The sequence below is a fragment of the Choloepus didactylus genome, chromosome 13 (assembly GCF_015220235.1).
Source record: "Choloepus didactylus isolate mChoDid1 chromosome 13, mChoDid1.pri, whole genome shotgun sequence".
NCBI classification, from domain to species: Eukaryota; Metazoa; Chordata; class Mammalia; order Pilosa; family Megalonychidae; genus Choloepus; species Choloepus didactylus.
Window position 1 is genome coordinate 33,425,478 of NC_051319.1, and position 20,528 is coordinate 33,446,005.

A 20,528-nucleotide genomic window follows, 5' to 3' on the forward strand; every position below is an offset into this window, starting at 1 on the left:
AGCAACCAAATATGCACACTTTCATATTCACATATCATTAAATATTTACCTAATATTTAATAACCTTATAAATAACCTTGTTTTTATTCCCATAATATACAACCCTGGTATTTCTGCCCAATCCCGTTCTACATAGATTCCAGAGTTAAAGAAAGTTTGTCAATAACTCATTTTGTAAAATAAAAAAACGGTGTAACATTTTAAATTAAGGGACATTTCTAGAAATCTGACAAGTGGTCCCCAACAAGTTTTGGTTTAGAAGTTTATTTATAAACTGAAATCCATTTTTTGGATTGCCAAATTAGTCTATAAAAAAACTAGGAAATGATTATTATATGCCAAACTAGTCCATAAAAATCTAATAAAATAAATCAATAATAACTAAATGGTGGATTAAAAATTAAGAGGAAATACACTATAACTCTCAAAGGAAAATATAACAAAAATAATGAAATATTTTAATATGAAGGTTAACTATTCGTACTTCAGGAAATAAGTTTGAATTTAATTCTTCTACTTACACTTATTTATAAACTCTGAAGGAAAATTCCAGGTACTTTTAAAGTCTTTAGAATCTGGGAACACTGACTCACTTCAAACTTACTTTGCTATAAGCATGCTGTTTAGCACTACTCTCTTGTATTAACTAGGATTAAATGATAATATTTAAAATGCCTAGCCCAGGTCTGGCATAAAGTAAGCTCTATAAAATTATTATAAGATTAGGGATACTATGAAGCTCACAGTAACTGAGCAGCAATTTGAAGAGAAGGCAGGAAACAAAAATTAAGAGAAGATATATGTATATCTATGCAAAAAAGAATTACCTGAGATGGTATTAACTAAGGTGTTCTCCAACCTTCCTTTCTAGAAAACCTGGGTCTGGAGTCCCTGGAAGCCAAAACTGGGTGATGAATTCAAAAGGTCATCCTTTGATTATAGGCCTGGAGCAAAGGCTAATCACATCTACAATGTAGGTGGAAATAACCTTGTGAAGTAAGGGACACTCCAGAAAGCAGATGCAGGACAAGAACTAAATCCAAAATGTTCCAGCAGATGGAGCCAGTATACTCTGGAGGCAAAGGGAAGTATTTTCCTAAAGAAACAGGAGGGAATGGGCACCATGGTTGCACAGGCAGCGTTTTGCAGTACATAACTAGTTAAGTATGTGGACTAGGCTGTTAAAACCACTGAATCAGTTTGACAGTTATGAGGATGAGGAAGAAATGGGCAGAGAATAACATGTACTTGATCTTGTTAAAGAAAAACATAAAGGGAAGAAGAATCATTATGTCAATCCAGTGATTCACAGACCTGAATAAATATTAGAACCTCTTAGGCATGCCTTTAAAATGCAGAGTCCTAGGCCCTTGAAGATTCTGATTGCAAAGGTCTGATTTTTTTTAAATACCTCAGATGATTATAATGTGCAGCCAAATTTGGGAATCCCCAAATTACAGTTCAGTTTGAAGTCCAATTTAATTTTAGAATAGTGTCAATTTATAACATCTCAAAGCAATTCACATTGTGAAGCTGCTAGTTAGAAAAATACATACATAAAATACACAACCACATCCATTTTTGTACAATAAATAATATATGTAAATGTCTGAAAACATTTCTAAAAGCCCTAAGTCCAATGTAAGTGACATACAGTTTCTTCAAATATGTGAAGGGCTTTTTGAAAAAAATAAGACAGATAACAGTAAATTTAAAATCTGAAGTTAAGAGATTACATCTGATATCGACACTATTAAGAAAACAAGACACTGTATTTCTGTTTATTTCAGAAAGTTCAAGTCTTTTCATCATAATTGAAGGAATTGCATGATCAATTAAATACTGTCAGCATTATTGTTCAAAATTTCCCATTAATGTTTTTAAATGCAGCCACACACCCAAGTATTTTGAATTATAAGTATATTCATTAACAGTCTAAGACTCACCAACATTTATATTATGCTTCTTCAACAGAATCCAAAATCAACCACAAGTAAAATAGATAAGATTATCTGGATTTTATAATAGGTTGGTCTGCTGAACTCTAGCATTCATGGAAGGAATTTAATTCTGTAGTGTGGCAATCTGCTTTTGCATATTATTTAGTAAACAGCTATTAAGGCTTTATCATAATGGTAAGAGATTACAAAAAAGATATCGTCTTATATACTGTGGAAGATGCAGAAATCAATGGTTTACAAATAACTGGTGGAAATTAAGAGAAACATGGTTTTTCTTGCATTATGGACTTTCCAAAATCAGAGATGTTTTCAGATCAAAGTTAGATTAAAAGTAAAAGGAAAACTATATCCAAGTTTAAGAAATTCAGCTTTTTGAAATTTAAAAAAGAAAAGGAATGGATGATTATAATTATAGTTTAAAAAAATGTTGCTTTGGGGTAAAGTCTTAATTAATTGCTTCATTCTTTCTTACAGCTTTTCCTTTGTTTCCTAACTATAAAATAATCCATTGTTACTGTGAGGACAACTTCTGATTCAGTTCTAATGCTCTTGTGTCTCCGTGAGTTTTGGCATTGTTTACCAGCATCTGTGGAAAATCACATACAAGAATGTTAGTATTTTGTTTATTAACAATATCTATGTTTATTGTCATAGACACCAAGTATTCTAAAGGGCAGCAGTCTTGAAAAGTGTCAAACTACACAAGAAAAAGGGACTAATGCAATCTTTAAGTCACTTTTGCTGAAATCACACATTTATATTAGGATTCACTATTTGTGTTATACAGTCCTCTGTTTTTTTAAAAAATTTTTACTCAAGTAACATACATACAACCTAAATTTCCCACTTTTAAACATTAATGGACATAAATTTGGTGATGCTAATTACATTCACAATGTTGTGCTATCATCACCACCACCTATTACCAAAACTTTTTATCAACCCAAACAGAAACTGTTTGTACCAACTGAGCATTAACTCCCCATTCCCTACCACCACCTGAGGCCCTGGTAACCTGTATTCTAGTTTCTGACTCTAAGAATTTGCTTATTCTAACTATATTATATCAGTAAGATCATACAATATTTGTCCTTCTGTGTTTCCTTATTTCACTCAATGTGATGTCTTTAAGGTTCAACCATGTTGTCACATGTATCAGAACTTCATTCCTTTTTACAGCTGAATAATATTCCATTTTATATCACATGTTGTTTGTTCATTCATCTATTAATGGACATCTGTTTTTTTTCCATCTGTTAGCAATTGTGAATAATGCCACTATGGACACTGGTGTGTTCAAGTCCCTGCTTTCAGTAATTCTATACTTAATTTTCTAGGAACAACCAAATGTTCTCCACAGAGGCTGTACCATTTTACATTCTCACCGACAATAAACAAGTGTTTCTAATTCTCCACATCCTAACACATTACTTTGCATTTATCAGAAAGTAGCCATTCTAGTGGATGTGAAATAGTAATTCATTATGGTATTGAACTGCATATCCCTAATGGCTAATGATGAGCATTTTTTCATGTGCTTACTGGACATTTGTATATCTTATTTGGAGAGATTTCTGTTCAAGTGTTTTGCCTATTTTTAAATTAGGTTCTTTGTCATTTTATTGTTGAGTTGTAGGATATATATATTCTGGATATTAAACCCTTATCAGATATGCGGTTTCCAAATACTTTCTCACATTTTGTAGGTTGTCTTTTTACTTCCATAATAAAATACTTCAGTGCACAAAAGTTTTTAATTTTGATGATGTCTTATTAATCTATTTCTCTTTTGTTGCTCATTTTTGCTGTACAGTCTAAGAAATATTGCCTAACACAAGATCTTGAAGATATTTTGCTATATTTTTTATTAGGAGTTTTATATTTTTATTTCTCATATTTAGGTCTTAGATACATTTTGAGTTCATTTTCATATATTGCATGAGGGTGTAAATCTCCTGGCAACGCAGGATATGGCTCCTGAGGATGAATCTTGACCCGACCTCGTGGGATTAAGAACATCTTTTTGACCAAAAGGGGGATGTGAAATGAAACGAAATAAAGTTTCAGTGGTTAAGAGATTCCAAATGGAGTTGAGAGGTCATTCTGGTGGACATTCTTATGCACTATATAGATAACCCTTTTTAGGTTTTAATGCCCTAGCTAGAAGTAAACACCTGAAACTATCAGCTGCAACCCAGTAGTCTTGACTCTTGAAGATGACTGTATGGTAATGTAGCTTAGAAGGGGTGACAGTGTGATTGTGAAAGACTTGTGAATCACACTCCCTTTAACCACTGTATGGATAGATGAGTAGAAAAATGGGGACAAAAACTGGGTAAAAAATAGGGTGGGGCGGGATGATTTGGGTGTTCTTTTTTACTTTTATTTTTTATTCTTATTTTTGCTTTTTCTGGTACAAGGAAAATGTTCAAAAAATAGATTGGGGTGATGAATGAACAACTATATGATGGTACTGTGAACAGCTGATTGCACACAATGGATGATTGTATGATAAGGGAAAATATCGCAATACAACTGATTAAAAAAAAAATACTAAAAAAAAAAAAATCAATTGGCCAAAAATGTGAGGGTCTATTTCTGAACTCTCAATTTAATTCCATTGGTCTATATGCCTGCCCTTGTGTCAGTACCATGCTGTTTTGATTACTTTAGTTTTATATTAAGTTTTAAAATCAGGAAGTGTGAATCCTCCAACTTAATTATTTTTCAAGATGTTTTTGGCTATTCAGGACTGTTTACCCTTCCAAATAAATTTGATGATTGGCTTTTCAACTTCTCCACAGAAGACTGTTGGAATTAGATTGGGATTATGCTGGATCTTTAAATCACTTTGGGTAGAAGTGACATCTTAACAATATGTAGTTTTCAATCTAGAACATGATATAAATGTCATTCCATTTATTTAGGTCTTCTTTGATTTCTTTTAGCAATGCTTGTCACTTTTCCATGTAAAAGTCTCCACATACTAAGTTAAATTTATCCCTAGACATTTGATTCTTTTAATTGTTGTAAATTGAATTATTTTCTTGATTTCCTTTTAAGATTGTTCATTACTAGTGTATAAAACACTACTGACTTTTGTGTATTAATGTTGTATGCTGTCACATACTTGAATTCATTTATTAGCTTTAGTAGCTCTGTTGTGGATTTTTCAGGATTTTCTATATATAGGATCATGTCATCTGCAAATAGAGAAAGTTTACTTCTTCCTTTCCAATTTGGATGTTTTTTATTTCTTTTTCTTGTCTAATTGCTCTGGCTAGAACTTACAATTCAATGTTGGATAACAGTGGTGACAGTGGACATCCTTGTCTTATTCCTGATCACCCCTACGATGTGAGCTATGGGTTTTCCATATATGCCCTTTACAATGCTAAGGAATTTCCCTCTATTCCTAGTTTTCTAATTGTTTTTATCAAGAAGGGGTGCTGGCAACTGAATGATGGTGCTGTGAATAATTGATTGTACACTGTGGATGACTGTAGGGTGTTTGAATATATCTCAATAAAACTGTATTTTCAAAAAAGTAGGTGAACAGTTGGGGGGGATGGGATGTTTTGGGTGTTCTTTTTTATTTTATTTTTTGGAGTGATGAGGGTATTCAGAGATTGATTGTGGTGATGAATGCATGGCTATATAGTGGTGCTGTGAACAACTGATTATGCACTTTGGAGGACAGTGTTATGTGAATATATCTTGGTAAAATTGCATTTAAAAAAATCAAATTACCACCCCCACAAAAAAAAGGGGGTGCTGGATTTTGTCAAATGTCTTTCTGCACCTATTGAAATTATCATGTATGTCTTTTTTCCCTTCTTTCTATTCATGTGGCATACTACATTAATTGATTTTCTTATGTTGAGTCACTCTCGTGTCCAGGGGTAAATCATGAGTAATCATGGTGTATAATTCTTTTAATGTGCTGCTGGATTCAGTTTGCTAATATTTTGCTGAGGATTTTTTGCATGTATAGTCAAAAGGGAATTGTCTGTAATTTTCTTTTCTTGTGGTATCTTTATTTGGCTGATGGTTGATGTTGGCCTCAGAGAATGAATTAGTAACTGTTATTTTGTCTTAAATTTTTTGGAAGAGTTTGAGCAAGACTGGTGTTAATGATTCTTGCAAATTCACCAGTGAAGCCAGCTGGTCCTGGACTTTTCTATTGTAAGGTTTTTTGATTACTGATTCAAACTCTCTATTTGTTATTGGTTTGTTGAGACCTTATATCTTTTTGAGTCAGTGTAAGTAGTTTGTGTGTTACTAGGAATTTGTCCATTTCATCTGGGTTTTCTAATTTGTTGGCATTCATCTGTTATAGTATCCTCTTATAATCCTTTTTATTTATGTGGGGTTGGTAATAAAGTACCCCCTCTTTTCTTTCTGATTATAATTATCTATGTCCTCTTTCTTTTTTTCTTCATCAGTCTAGCTAAAGGTTTGTCAATTTTATCGATCTTTTCAAAGAACCAAAGTTTAGCTGATTCTCTCTATTGTACTTATTCTCTATTTCATTTATCTCTATCTAATCTTTGCCATTTCCTTTCTTCTCTTTGCCTTGGGTTTAGTTTGCTCTTCTTTTTCTAGATCCTCCAGTTGTGGGAATATGTCTCTGATTTATGATCTTTTTTTTCAGTGTAACCATTTAGAGGCATAAATTCTCCTCTATTGCTGCCTTTGCTGCATCCAATATTTTTGTTGTTGTTCTGTTGTGTTTGTTTTCATTCAGTTTGTAAACAAATTTCCTAATTTCCTTTGTAATTTCTTCTTTGACCCATTGGTTGTTAAAGAATATGTTGTTTAATTTCCATATATTTATGATTTTCCAGCTGTCCTTCTGTTATTGCTTCCTAGCTCATTCTATTGTGGTCAAGAAAATGCTGTTTTAGTTTGCTCAAGTTGTGTAAATGCAATATACCAGAAATGGGCTGATTTTTACAATGGGTATTTATTAATTTATAAGCTTACAGTCCTGATGCCATGAAAACGTCCAAACCAAGGCATCAACAGGTGATCCTTCCTTCCCAAAGACCGGCTACCAGCAATCTTGGACTCCTCTGTCACATGGAAGGCACATGGTATATCTGCTGGTTCCTCCCTTCTCTCCCAGGTTTCTTTGTTTTCAGCTTCTGGCTGCTCTGCCTGTGGTTTTCTTTCTGAGTTTCTGTGTGTTTCTCTTTGCTTCTGTCTCTCTCAGCTTCTCCGGCTTTTCTCTCTCAGTTCTCTGTGTCTCTCTGAATTTCATCTCTTATAAAGGAATCTAGTAAGAGGATTAAAACCCACCCCACCTGGGACATGCTTCAACTAACCTTGAGAATGATCCATGGACACTCAAGAAGAATGTTTATTTTGTTGCTGTTGGCTAAAGTGTTCTATATATGTGTATGTTAGGTGTAGCTGGTTTATGGTTTTGTTCAAGTCTTCTATTTCCTTATTGATATGTCTCGATGTTCTATCCATTAGTAAAAGTAGTGTATTAGTCTCCTCCTAATAATGTAGAACCATCTATTTCTCCCTTCAAGTCTGTCAATATCTGCTTCATTGTTTTGGGGGCTCTGCATTAGATGCATATATAGTTAAAAATTGCTGTATCTTCTCATTGATTGACCCCCTTTATCAGCAGACTGCTATGCAGTGACCTCTCTTTTGGACACAAGTTGCATGGTATATATTTTTTCAATCCTTTCATTGTCAGCCTACTTGCGTCTTTGAATTTAAGGTGAGTCCCTCATAAATAGCATATAGTTTGCTTTTTTATCCTCTGTTCTGCCAATCTCTGCCTTTTGACTGGAGAGTTTAATCCATTTACATTTATTTAAAGTAACTACTGATCATGCAGGAATTTTTTCTGCCATTTTGCTATTTTGTCTTTTTAAGTCATTTCTTTTTTGTCCCTCAATTCTTCTGTTAATGCATACTTTCATATTTATTTGATTTTTTGTAGTGTACCACTTTGAGTTCCCTCTCATTTTCTTCTATACATATTTTTCAGATTTTTTTTTTTGTTACCATAAAACTTAAATTTAACCTCCTATATTTATAACAATCATGTTTGATACCAACTTAACTTCAATAACCTATACAAACACTTGTTCCTATACCCCTGTTCCCACTACCTTTTTTTTGCACTTGTTACAAACTGTATCTTTATAAATTCTGTGTCTGAAACCATATATTTATCATTATTTTTTATACATTTGCATTTTAGAAACTATAAGAAGTAAAAAGAGGAGTTACATATCAAAAAATACAATGCAATAGTACTGGTATTTATAATTACCCATATGGCTACCTTTACAGAGATCTTTATGTCTTTGTCACTTCAGTCCACTGCCTAGTGTCTTTCCTTTCAGTCTGAAGAACTCCCTTTAGCAATGCTTGTAGGGTAGTTCTAGTGGTGATGAACTCCCTCAGCTTTCATTTATCTGGGAACGTCTTAATCTCTCCCTCATTCTTCAAAGATGTTTCAATAGAGATAAAATTCTTGGTTGGCAGTTATTTTCTTTAGTACTTTAAATATTTCATCCCACTGCCTTCTTGCCTCCATGGTTTCTGATGAGAAACTGGCATTTAATCTTATTGGTGCTCCCTTTTACATAACATGTTGCTTTTCTCTTATAGCTTTCAGAACCCTTTCTTTGTTCTTGTCTTTGGACAGTCTGACTATTAAGTGTCTGGGTGTTATTCTCTTTTAATGTACCCTGTTTGGGGTTTGTTGAGTTTCTTAAATGTGTATGGTCATATCTGCCATTAAAATTGGTAAGTTTTCTGCCATTATTTCTTTGACTATTCCTTCTGCCCTTTTATCTTTTACTTCTCCTTCTGAGACTTCCATAATGCATATATCATTATGTTTGATGGTGTCACACAGATCTCTTAGGCTCTGTTCATTTTTTTTCCTTTCTTTGTTCTTTCTACTCCTCAATGTGAATCATTTCAATTTCCTTATCTTCAAGTTCACTGACTCTTTCTTCTGCCAGTTCAATCTGCTATTAAACCATCTAGGGATTTTGCAGGTCAGTTATTGTGCTCTTCAAATCCAGTATTTCTATTTGGTTCCTTTTTAAAATTTCTATTTCTTTACTGATATCCTCATATTGTTCATTCATTGTTTTCTTGATATTCTTTAGTTCTTATTCTGTTTTTCTTTATCTCTGTGAGCATACTGAATGTCATTTTTTTACAAGTCTTTTTCTGCTCTATCCAAAGCACAATCTTCTTCAAAGATGGTTTCTGAAGTTTGTCTTGTTCCTTTGGATGAACCGTCATTTTAATGTTTTTTTTTTTTTTTTGTCCTGTACTCTTTTGTTGCACACAGTACATTTTAATATTTATATGTGTTAATGCTAGTATTTATTCCCTGAGCTGTCTGTTCCTTAAGGAGCTAACAAAAACAAACAAACTAATGCAAAACACACCTAAAGTGAAACTGCAGGGCCCTATTCATCTTTTCTGAGCCTGTCTTGTCCTGAGCATGTGCTTGTGGCCTTAGGAAGTCTCTTGTTTACAGAAATCCAAATGCCCCCTCTACTCTGTATGAATAAGGGTCCCTACTCCTCCCCCAACCTGGGTGCTTTATTGTGTCCTAAAGCTAGGTATCTTTTGAACCAGACCACTTTGACTTAATTGCTTCTTATATTGCTTTAGCTATCTGTAAGCTGCTTCTGCCTGCAGGGCAAATTCTGGGAGGGCAAGCCAGAGAGGAGCTTCCTGGTTTAGACTTTCTGATGCCACCATACAGGCACCCCAGTCAGTATATATAGGATTACTGTGGCCCTTTGGAACAGGATCAGGGATCCACAATGGGAGCACAGACTGGCTCCATAGCACCAGGAAGGGGCTGGGGGAGGGTCAGCAAGGGTGCCATGCATTTCTCCTACCATTTGCCACTTATGGTTAGTACTCAATTATTTACAACATACTTTGCAACTGATAATGACCACAAGGTTCCTAGACACTCAGTACTTGCTATTAAATTTGGATTCTGACTTTGCAACAAATATGCTTGAAGAAAAATTAGTGTAGCTTCCCCAAATAACAGCATCTTACATATAAATAGGTTAAATCTAAATTTAAAAATGCAGTGTTAACAGTCCTGTTTACGTGAATGATCCCCAGCTTGGGTTCTATTCCAATATCCAAATGGGAATTTAATAACTAACGTACGGTAAGATGCAATCTATATAAACTTACTCTTCAAGCCATGTGCATTAACGGTTCCCTATTTTTAATAAATACAAAAGTAGACATTGTAGTCTTTTGTTAGCCAAGAATTACAAGCTTATTCTCTTTTTAAATTTAATTATAAAGTGGAATATAATTTTGAAAACTATAAAACCCTTAGGTACAAGAAAAAAATGTTTTGAATAAAATCAACACCTCACATCAATTAGTGCGTAGTCATCTTTTGCATATAAGTGTCTCAGAAGGTACCAACGGGCGGTTGATACAATAGATTTGGGATACCCAGGTTGATACACTATTCTCTCCAGAAGTCGCCGTGTCTCTCTGTAGAAAAGACAGTTACATTTATTCTAGAGCATATAAATTAATATAAGGTATTTCACAAACTACTACTAGCTGCAGATGTACAGCTTGAATATTTCATGATTTTTTAATTCAGCTAATAACGGGTAACCTTTAAGTGCTTACTATGTAATAGGTACCATGCTAAGTTTTTTTACACAATATGGTCACATTTAATAGTCACAACCTTATGAAGTGGGTTAGTTTTATTATTCTCATTTGGTAGATAAATATTCTCTCCAAGTAGAATGGAGAAGAGGCCCCTATCTTGTGAGCACTTATAAACAGGCAATACATAAACAAATAAAATAAATAATACAAAGGTGATATAGAGTGGAACAAGAAGAAACATTTAGCATCTACACTAGAGGTTAAGTGTATAATAAATATCAGGATTTTAGTCTACATTTTCAAGGATATGTACAATATATAACCTGTGTAATAACAGGCTGGTTTACAATTGTGTTGTCATTTTTTCCTTCCCAATTTACTAACATCTATGACTCCAAAAACTTTTGTATTGGCAGAAACAACATAAATAGTGGTAACTTCAGAATTGCTTAATAGGAGGGTGTGATAGATAGCAATTGGTTTGAAGCAGGAGTTAAAGGACTTGTCTTGAAGATGTTTCTGCAAAGGAATCACATAATACACACAGACTGTAGCTTTAGTTGCCACATATTTATATATATTATTCTGTTCCAGTAATGTTTACTCCTAAGCCACAGTTTTACTTATGGTTGCTTTGTATTCTACTTGATATCTATTACAATCAGATGTTATTTTCAGAATTTAAAAATATTCTTATATGTTTACTCACCCATGTAACCTTTAAGTCATTTTATTCAAATTTATTCCCGACTCAATCCCTACCCTCCAATAAAAATATTGTAAGAATTTTTATATTTTAATCTGAGAAACTTTTGGATATTCTAATATAAAATCAAATTATTTACAAACAATTTGTCTCTGCCTTTTCAATCTTTATTACTTTTCTCATAGCTTCTGCATTAACAAGAACTTATATTAATGTAGCCAAGAAATTGTTTTTTCTTTTTTTTGGTTTTGTTTGTTTCTAGAAGCCATAATACACTGTTAGCCCATCCTAGACTGAAGAAAGCAAAAACTTCAAGTCACACTTTTTTTATCCTTTATCCTTTATCTGTATACTTATTTATTTTTTAAAACAAATGTTAAGATTTTATTTTCTCCTTTAATGGGTTACCAGAATCAGTTCTTTCAAACTAGATGCAGAGATATGAATAATCCCAAAGTTTGTTAAACCTTATTTTGTTAAAATAATTGTAAACCTTTAATTGTTTCCTAGAAAAGTTGAATTAAATGAAACATTTTCAAGGAAAAAACCATGCAAAGATTCTTCATACCTTGCACCCATTTTGCGGTTGAATTGTAACAAAGCTTGTAAGAGGACAGCCATTGGACAAAAGCAAAGTTTCAAGGCTTCATTTGTAGCTTCTTGAACCAAGGATGGCCAATGATCATTGGAAATATTAGCCTGTAAAAATATAAGACAAATGTTAAATCAAAGCTTATGACATATTTAAGAGTACACGATTCAACTCTCATTTACTGAGCAGCTATCTGTACAAGTCACCATTTAAAGACCACAAGAAGCATAATTACTAAAAAATGTTCCCTGTCCTCCAGTAGTTCCAAAAGAGGGCAGAATAAAATAAAGGAAGATTTCAAAGAAGAGGTAGTATTTTAAAAACTAATATATTTGTTAAAAGAAAATACACTATTATACTCTATTGGTGGATAAAATCTATCATTCATTAAGTCTTTGGTCTACCAAACATACAAAACCCAATTTAGCATGACTAATTCTTTAACTGGTAGTGATAAATACATAGTTCAATATTTCACAGATTATGTAAGGAAAGGGGAAAGGCTGAAATGAAATTTTTAAATAAAATCCCAATATAGAAAAAAAGCATTAAGCATTTCAGGGATAAAGAAGGAACTCAAAGTTGTAAAAAGTGAAAACTTATTTTGAAATTTCACATTATAGGGAAAATATCAATGCATATATACATTTGCTTTGGTGCTAATAAAGCCTAAGGAAGTAAATTACTTAGGCTGTAAGCTTTAGTATCCTACAATATGTACTGGCTCAGAGATAACACAGATAAGTATTTCCTAAAAAACCCTAACTGAAAATAAAACGGTAAACAATCTACTGAATTATATAAAGGTAAAAAACAAAAAGACTCTTATTTAAAAAGCTCAAATTTTAACAAAGATTTTATAATTACAGGTCTTTAGAATAATAGAGTAGATATAATAAGTCATTTAGAGTCCACTTTAAACACTAAATAATAATTTAAAAAAATGTTACAGCAATAAACTCTGAGTGCAGTGCAGGCAACAGTAATTTGTGTATCCAGAAGAGGAAGCTATAAAGATAATTAGAGAAAGGAGATTGTGAAGCATCTTCTATAAAGATGGTAGTAGTGGGTGGGGACATCTGATAAAGAAAATAGGGCAAGACATACAGTAATAAAATTATTCCTAACACCTTTTTAAAAACCAACAACTCTTACAACAATTCTTAAAACAAGAAGTGATACTAAGGAGACAATGACAATTAAATGCAATACATCATCTTGGACTAGATCTAATAATGGAGGAGAAAACGTCCAAACGGACATTACTGGAACAATTAAAAACCTTGGTTTACATCGATGTTAAATTTCTTGAACTTGATAAATGTACTTAATATGATTACAAAACATCCTTGTTCTTGGGAAATATACATGGAAGTATTAAGTGGTAAAGGAGCATGATGTTTGCAACATACTCTCATATGTTTAGAAAACAGATAAATGTTAGATAGAGATAGACAGACGGATGAATGGATGATAGGTAGAAAGATATAACTAATGTAGCAAAACGTTAAAAGTGTGTAAGTCTTCGCTAGGCTTCATTAGAATGTCCTCTTCTTTTCAAAATTTTAAATCTTCATTCAAAGGTTAATACTTGTACCCTTAAATCCCTCAGCTCCCAGCCAGGATATGGTTGCAAGCTGCAGCAGAAGGCTTATTTCACTTTCCCAACACTCCCACCTTTTCTGGCTAAATGTAGTTTCAGGCTACTATGGAAATACCAGAAGTTTGCATTAGACTGATACCACTGTAAGATGGTCTCAGACTCTCTGTTTGACAGATCATTAAAGCTCTTTTTCTCACACAGACTTTCCCAGCTTTATCAGAGACTCCCAATTTCACTGATAGTCTCTCATCTGTAGGACCAGCTATAAAATCTGCAGGATCCAGTAAAAAATAAAAATGGAGAGCCTTTTGTCAAAAATTATAAAGAATTTCTAGACAGCAATTGCAGAACATTAAACCAAGGATGTAGCCTTAGGCAAATGCACAGGATACAGTCCCATGAAGCAGGCCCAGCACATCTGCAGTAACCTGGGCAAACATGCTCTATTCTGCCTACTTGTTCTACTTCCTTTAGCAATCTGGAAACCTCTAGCTTTCTTCCTGCTGAGATCCATAACTCCTTTAGATGGCCTAACTGGACAGGGTAGAGAAAACCCCTATGCCAATCTACTTTCACAGTTGACATCACTCATTTCCAACTTGAACAAATTCTGGGAGTGCTGCTGATCCCATGCTGCAGCAATTCTCCTTCACTCCCTCCATCCCATATCTGGGGCAGATATTCCTATCCACCTTTGGCATTCACTCATTGCTGACCACTCTCTCCCAAAAGCATGCAGTCACTTTCCAAAACACTAGCAACTATCTTTTTCTCTGTCCTAACACTTGAGGCTGAGAGTACAGTTTCTGCAGCATGTGCCAGACACCTACCCACATGCTTTAGGCACATGCCTGCAGGACCACAGAAGACACTTATCAAAGTCTCCTGCTCAATCCCTTTCTCACCTTTGTGTTCCTGTGTACAGAAATGTGGAAGGAGAAAGGGAGGAGCTACTCAACAAGGCAACAGCTCTCTCCAAAGAAATTTCTTCACAAATCCTCCTCCAATTCCACTCTCCTGATGCTTTTATATCACCCTCATACGGGTTGGCCTTCTACCTGCTTCAAATATCTCTGATACCTCACTCTGGAATCTGATATATAATATCTTTGTCAAACCTTTCAGTTCAATAACCTGTTTATATATTATCACACATATAGAAGCCACTCACAAAAAATATAATTTTAATACATCATTCCTCCTCACACTGCCAGGTGTTTACCATATAACTACAGCACCTCTTTTATTCCTTGGGTGTAAAACGTTATAAAAGAACAAATTAGATTTGGATACTGCTTTAAAGTTTACAAAGGCACTTGTAAATGTTACTTCATTTGATATTCATACCAACGCCACAAGAAGGCAAGGTAGGTATTTTTATCTTCACTATTGCAAAAAAAGGAAAAAGACTCTAACAGTTGAATTGGCTGAAGATTTCACAGGGAGTAAATGGTAGAACCAAAACTGAGGTTTAGTGAAAACATTTTGTGTGGGGGGTGGGGGAGAGCGGGAGCGCAGGTGTATATGAGTATTACTAAAATGCAGTCTCCACAAAGGCAGAAATTTGTGTCTGGTTTGCTCATTGTCATACCTCAATGTTTACAATAGGGCCTGGAACAAAGTAGGAACTCAACAGATGAAAGAAAGAATAAATGACTGAATGGTTAAACCATGGATGTCTCAGATCTTTACAGAAGTTAGTGAGGGATAAACATTCCATTAACATAAGAAAGACACAAAAGAGATAGCATTTGAGCTGCCTTCAAAGATTAGAGGAAGAAGAGAAAAGAAGTGGTAGATATTCTAGATAGAAGATAAGTGTGAGAAAAGACAAAGAAGCAGTAAGTAGGGGGCCTTGTTCCAAGGGCAGCAAGCAGTCTTGTATGGCTGTTACTCAGGCCAAACAGAAATCACATGGTAAAAAACCAGACTGGAAAAATGGAGTGTGTATATCTGCAGAGGGATCTGAATGCCAAATTAAGGATCCTAAATTTTATTCCATTTGCAATAAGAAACCAAGAAAGTTTTTTGTTTTTTTTTTGTTTTTTTTTTTTTTTTAACAGGTGAGAGACTTGAAGAGACCTAAGTTTCAGGAAAATAACGTGTAACAGTTTTTAACATGATTTAGAGAAGGCAGACAATGGATATCTTTATAGTAGACTTTCACACAACTCTTTTTAAAATTAGTTCTTGCCTCTTCCCTTAAATGAACCGATTTTGAATCCTCCCCCATTTAATTTTTATTGTGTTAACATATATAAAATATAATGACCCTATTTTTAAAAGTACAGATTTAAAAGAAAAAAAGAACACTTAGACTTTATGTAATATAAAGTCTTATGATTTTAACTTAATGGATAAAAATCATTGACCCTGGAGCCAACCTTCCTCAGTTCAAATCCAGTTCATTCATTTCCTAGCTGTGTGACTTGGGATAACTTTTTTTTTAATCGTTCTGGGTCTTAATCTCTTCATCTGTAAAATAGGGATAGTATGACAATTGAATAAGTTAATGTGTGCAAAGCACTCCCAATAGTGCCTCACACAAACTAAATGCCACGTGTTGGCTATTATCGCCAAGATTTACTTGTTTTATTCCAAGTCAGATTTAATTTCTTGGCATTAAAAATAAACAAGCGGACTCAGGCGGCGGCGGTGACGGCAGCAGAGAGGGAGGCGATGACGGGCGCGCGGCCGTCCGCTGCAGAGAAGCGCCGAGCAGGGGAGCGCGGCTGTGGTGGTGGCGGCGGCTCGCCCGGGTGTGCAGAGCGGGAGAGGCGCCGCGGCGGCGGGCAAAGAGCAGCGGCCGAGGCGGCGCCGGGGCGGAAGCGGTCGCCGGAGTTGGCGGCGGCGGGCAGCATGAGCGGGGCGCCGGGCGCGGGTCGGGCGCTGGCCGCGCTGCTGCTGGCCGCGTCGGTGCTGAGCGCCGTGCTGCTGGCCCCCACCGCTTCTCCGGAGCGCGGCGCCGAGTCCGCGCCGCTGCCAGACTCAGACAGCAGAAGGCATGTGGAGTTGAGGATGGATGAGGCTTTGCTGCTCGTTCATAACGAACTTCTTGACACAAACTTGAGTGTCTACTGGAATTCCGAATGCTGTTATCACTGCTTGTATCAGGTTCTAGTAAATATTTCAAGGAGTAGAAAACCTGGGAAGCCTAGCATTGCAGCTGTGGCGGTGAGCACCCAACATGGATCCTTCCTGCAACTTATGGATACCTTGGATGAGAGAGAAGTTTGTCGTCTGGAATACAAATTTGGGGAATTTGGAAATTATTCTCTCTTGGTAAAACGCCTGCAAAATGGAGTCAACGAAGTTGCCTGTGACATAGTTGTCAATGAGAATCCAATTGACAGTAACCTTCCTGTGAGTATTGCGTTCCTTGTTGGTCTAGCACTCATCATTGCAATATCCTTTTTAAGGTTCTTACTAAGTTTGGATGACTTTAATAATTGGATTTCTAAAGCAATAAATTCTCGAGAAACTGATCGCCTCATCAATTCTGATCTGGGATCTCCAAGCAGGGCAGACGCTCTCAGTGTTGATGCCCAATCAGAAACATGGCGCCCGTCTGCACCACTGCACCGCCTCCGCTGTGTGGACACGTTCAGGGGGATAGCTCTCATACTCATGGTATTCGTTAATTATGGAGGAGGAAAATATTGGTATTTTAAACATGCGAGTTGGAATGGACTGACGGTGGCTGACCTTGTGTTTCCATGGTTTGTATTTATTATGGGGTCTTCGATTTTTCTATCAATGACTTCCATACTGCAGCGGGGATCCTCAAAATTAAAATTGCTGTGGAAGATTGCATGGAGGAGTTTCCTGCTAATCTGCATAGGGATTGTTATTGTGAATCCCAATTATTGCCTTGGTCCATTGTCTTGGGATAAGGTGCGAATTCCTGGTGTACTTCAGAGACTGGGAGTGACTTACTTTGTGGTTGCTGTGTTAGAGCTCCTCTTTGCTAAACCTGTGCCTGAAAATTGTGCCTCGGAGAGAAGCTGCTTTTCTCTTCGGGACATCACACTCAGCTGGCCACAGTGGCTCTTCATTCTCATGCTGGAAAGCGTTTGGCTGGGCTTGACATTCTTCTTACCGGTTCCTGGATGCCCCACTGGTTATCTTGGGCCCGGTGGAATTGGAGACTTGGGGAAATATCCAAATTGTACTGGAGGGGCTGCCGGCTACGTTGACCGCTTGCTCCTGGGCGATAATCACCTCTACCAGCACCCTTCCTCCAATGTGCTTTACCACACCGAGGTGGCCTACGATCCGGAAGGAGTCCTGGGAACCATCAATTCCATCGTGATGGCCTTCTTAGGAGTCCAGGCAGGAAAAATACTGTTGTATTATAAGGATCAGACCAAAGACATCCTAATTAGATTCACTGTCTGGTGTTGTGTTCTAGGCCTGATTTCTGTGGCTTTGACAAAAATTTCTGAAAATGAAGGCTTTATTCCAGTAAACAAAAATCTCTGGTCCATTTCATATGTCACCACGCTGAGTTCTTTTGCCTTTTTCATCCTGCTGATGCTGTACCCTGTGGTGGATGTGAAGGGGCTGTGGACAGGGGCCCCCTTCTATTACCCGGGAATGAATTCTATTCTGGTGTATGTCGGCCATGAGGTCTTTAAGAACTACTTCCCCTTTCAGTGGAAGCTGGGGGATAACCAGTCGCACAAAGAGCATCTAATACAGAACATAGTCGCCACTGCACTCTGGGTGCTCATTGCCTACGTTCTCTATAGAAAGAAGGTGTTTTGGAAAATCTGATAGTTGTGACTGAAATGTTTTGCTGATGGACTCTAGTGGGCCTGGGGCTAGTATCGAAGCAGACTTTGGTAAAGGGAATTATGTTATATAATCGATAGGATGTGCATTTCCCGATTATTGGAGAAGATGCTTGACATCCTCAAACTTGTTGACTGTGACATGGCTCATCAGAACTCTGCCTATGTATTTGTGACTCACGTATTTGGAATGTACTTGTCTTTTTTCTCCATCTTCTGTGTAAATGGATGTTTTTGGAACTTCATTCTAAGGAGATATCACTTAACTTTCCAAAAGGGAGTGACTGTGGACATTTTGCTTCTGTGAGGGATAAAACAACCCAAGGTCTGATTCTTACTGATCTTGTTTCCTCGCAAACTGCCTTTTCATGCATATACAGGCCAACAGAGAATACCATCATTTCTGTTATGGTGTCTATAAAGCTTACTGAAAGTGATATGTGTAATATAGTCCAATATTTTTTAGTGAAGTGTCATTTAATGTTTCAGGGAAGCCAGATATTAATTTCAGATCTGCAAGGCATTGAGGGGTCCAGAAAATGCCTTTCTATCAGAAGCCATGTTCTCCTTTTTCCTGCTTGAAAAAAAAATTAAATATAGATGTGTTATTCCCAACCGTTCTTGCCTATAATTATCCATCCATCCATCCATCCATCCATCCTTCCATCCTTCCATCTCCAACCGTCTGTCTGGTGGCTGAGTACCCAGGGATGTGGCTGGGTAACAGAGGAAAGCACACTGCCCTTGCTCGTGGGTCCAGCTTTGCCATCACCATTTTGTAATACTCTGGGCAAGTTCCTTGGCCTGTTTGGACCTCGGTTTCATCATCTGTGGAAGGAGGGGGTTGGAGATGACCTCTCAGTTCTCTTCCAGCTCCTAGTAGACTCGGTGAGGTGTAGGGTACATCAAGAGCTTTTCTGAAAACCTTAGAAAAATACTTTTATTATAGAAAATTCTTCAAATAAAATGTTAATGAAAAGTTAAAAAAAACTCTTATTGGAGTAAATCTTTGCAAAATGACCCTCCACAGTGGAGGCACCTTTCCTGTTCTCAATCACAAAACTGTGGAAATAGTTTCTCAGGAGTTAAGGTAGGAGAACATACAAAGAGAAACAGCACTTTCCATATGATGCATCATCATGCTTATGAATTTTCTGTGAGAATTCCATATTTAAGGGAAATGAGACAATAGGGTTGCACTTTAGACCACCCTTCTGTGGTGAGATGGTGCCATCTCAACCTGTTCCACTGCTTCGACTGCCACCTACATGGATGAATTCCCAGTCTGTTCCCAGCTCTGACTCCCGCCCTGCCCCTCATCCTGCCTGGTACCTGCCCACCTCACCCCTCCAACCAGCATCTCAGGCTCACCATCTTCCCTTTTCTCCCTCTCCAAATTCAAATATTTTCCTCCTCAGTTTCCTCTGTCTCTAGGTTTAAAAATTGTCACCTTTTCACCCACTTTACTTCCTCTGTCCCCCCTTTTTCCATATTCATTCACTGCCAGTCCTCTCAATTCTTTAACTTTTTCATTCTCATTGTCATTACCTCGTTACTGTAGTCCAGAATCTTGTAATCATAAACTGGCCTCTCTCCACAAAGTCATCTATTTGTTGCTACCAGATTAAGCTTTATAAAGCAGAGCTTGGGTCAAATCACCCCTCTTCAGATACCTTCCATTAAAGTTGAAATGTCTTTGCTTGGCACACATAACCATCCTCAGATGAGCCCAACCCATCTTTCCAGCTTTCTTTCCCCATCCCCTTTTACCATCCTTCTTACACCACTTCAGTGAGATTCCTCACAACCTCTAATAAATTAGTACCTCCTACATCTGACTTTCCTTATAATCTTCCTGGATTACCTTCTCCCCTTAATTTTCCCGTGTACATTTGACCTATCACTTTAAACTCCACACTTCCAGGGAGCCTTCTCTAAACTCTTACTCTTATCCAAAAGTACTATTTTCTTCCTCTGGGTTCTAATAATATTTTATTGGTAGCAATCTCAAGGCATTTACTGCTTACTGCTTTGATTGTTATTTGTGCACACATCTAGTTTCCCACGCTAGACTTGAGCTTGTTAAGGGCAAGAATTACACCTTGATCATCTGTGTATTTTTCATGGCACCAAACACAGTGCCTTGTGTGCTGTCTCTAAATAAACAATTATTAACACGAAAAAAAAAAAAAAAAAAAATAAACAAGCAAGCAAGCAA

At 36.4% G+C, this 20,528-nt stretch overlaps 2 protein-coding genes across 3 annotated transcripts in view; one reads left to right on the forward strand and one right to left on the reverse strand.

Annotated features, from left to right (window-relative positions):
- The window catches only part of TTC37 (tetratricopeptide repeat domain 37), a 91,296-nt gene continuing 70,768 nt past the window's right edge, over positions 1–20,528 (reverse strand). Inside the window, exons 32-34 of one of the 2 annotated variants that reach the window (XM_037801290.1) lie at positions 11,891–12,021; positions 10,359–10,487; positions 1–2,547 (exon numbers count right to left, since the gene is read on the reverse strand). In XM_037801290.1, coding sequence (XP_037657218.1) covers positions 2,538–2,547; positions 10,359–10,487; positions 11,891–12,021 — 270 coding nt within the window. In that variant the 3' untranslated portion in view covers positions 1–2,537. The remainder of the gene's footprint in view (positions 2,548–10,358; positions 10,488–11,890; positions 12,022–20,528) is intronic. The other variant, XM_037801289.1, reaches the window with a different exon arrangement.
- On the forward strand, positions 16,071–20,491 carry LOC119508358 (heparan-alpha-glucosaminide N-acetyltransferase-like). Its single transcript, XM_037801993.1, has one exon. It carries the CDS (start codon positions 16,071–16,073, stop codon positions 18,291–18,293), a length of 2,223 nt encoding a protein of 740 aa, XP_037657921.1. The 3' UTR covers positions 18,294–20,491.

Excerpts from the sequence above, each read along its gene's own strand:
- LOC119508358 (XM_037801993.1), top strand. The coding sequence starts at position 16,071 with ATGCCACGTGTTGGCTATTATCGCCAAGATTTACTTGTTTTATTCCAA.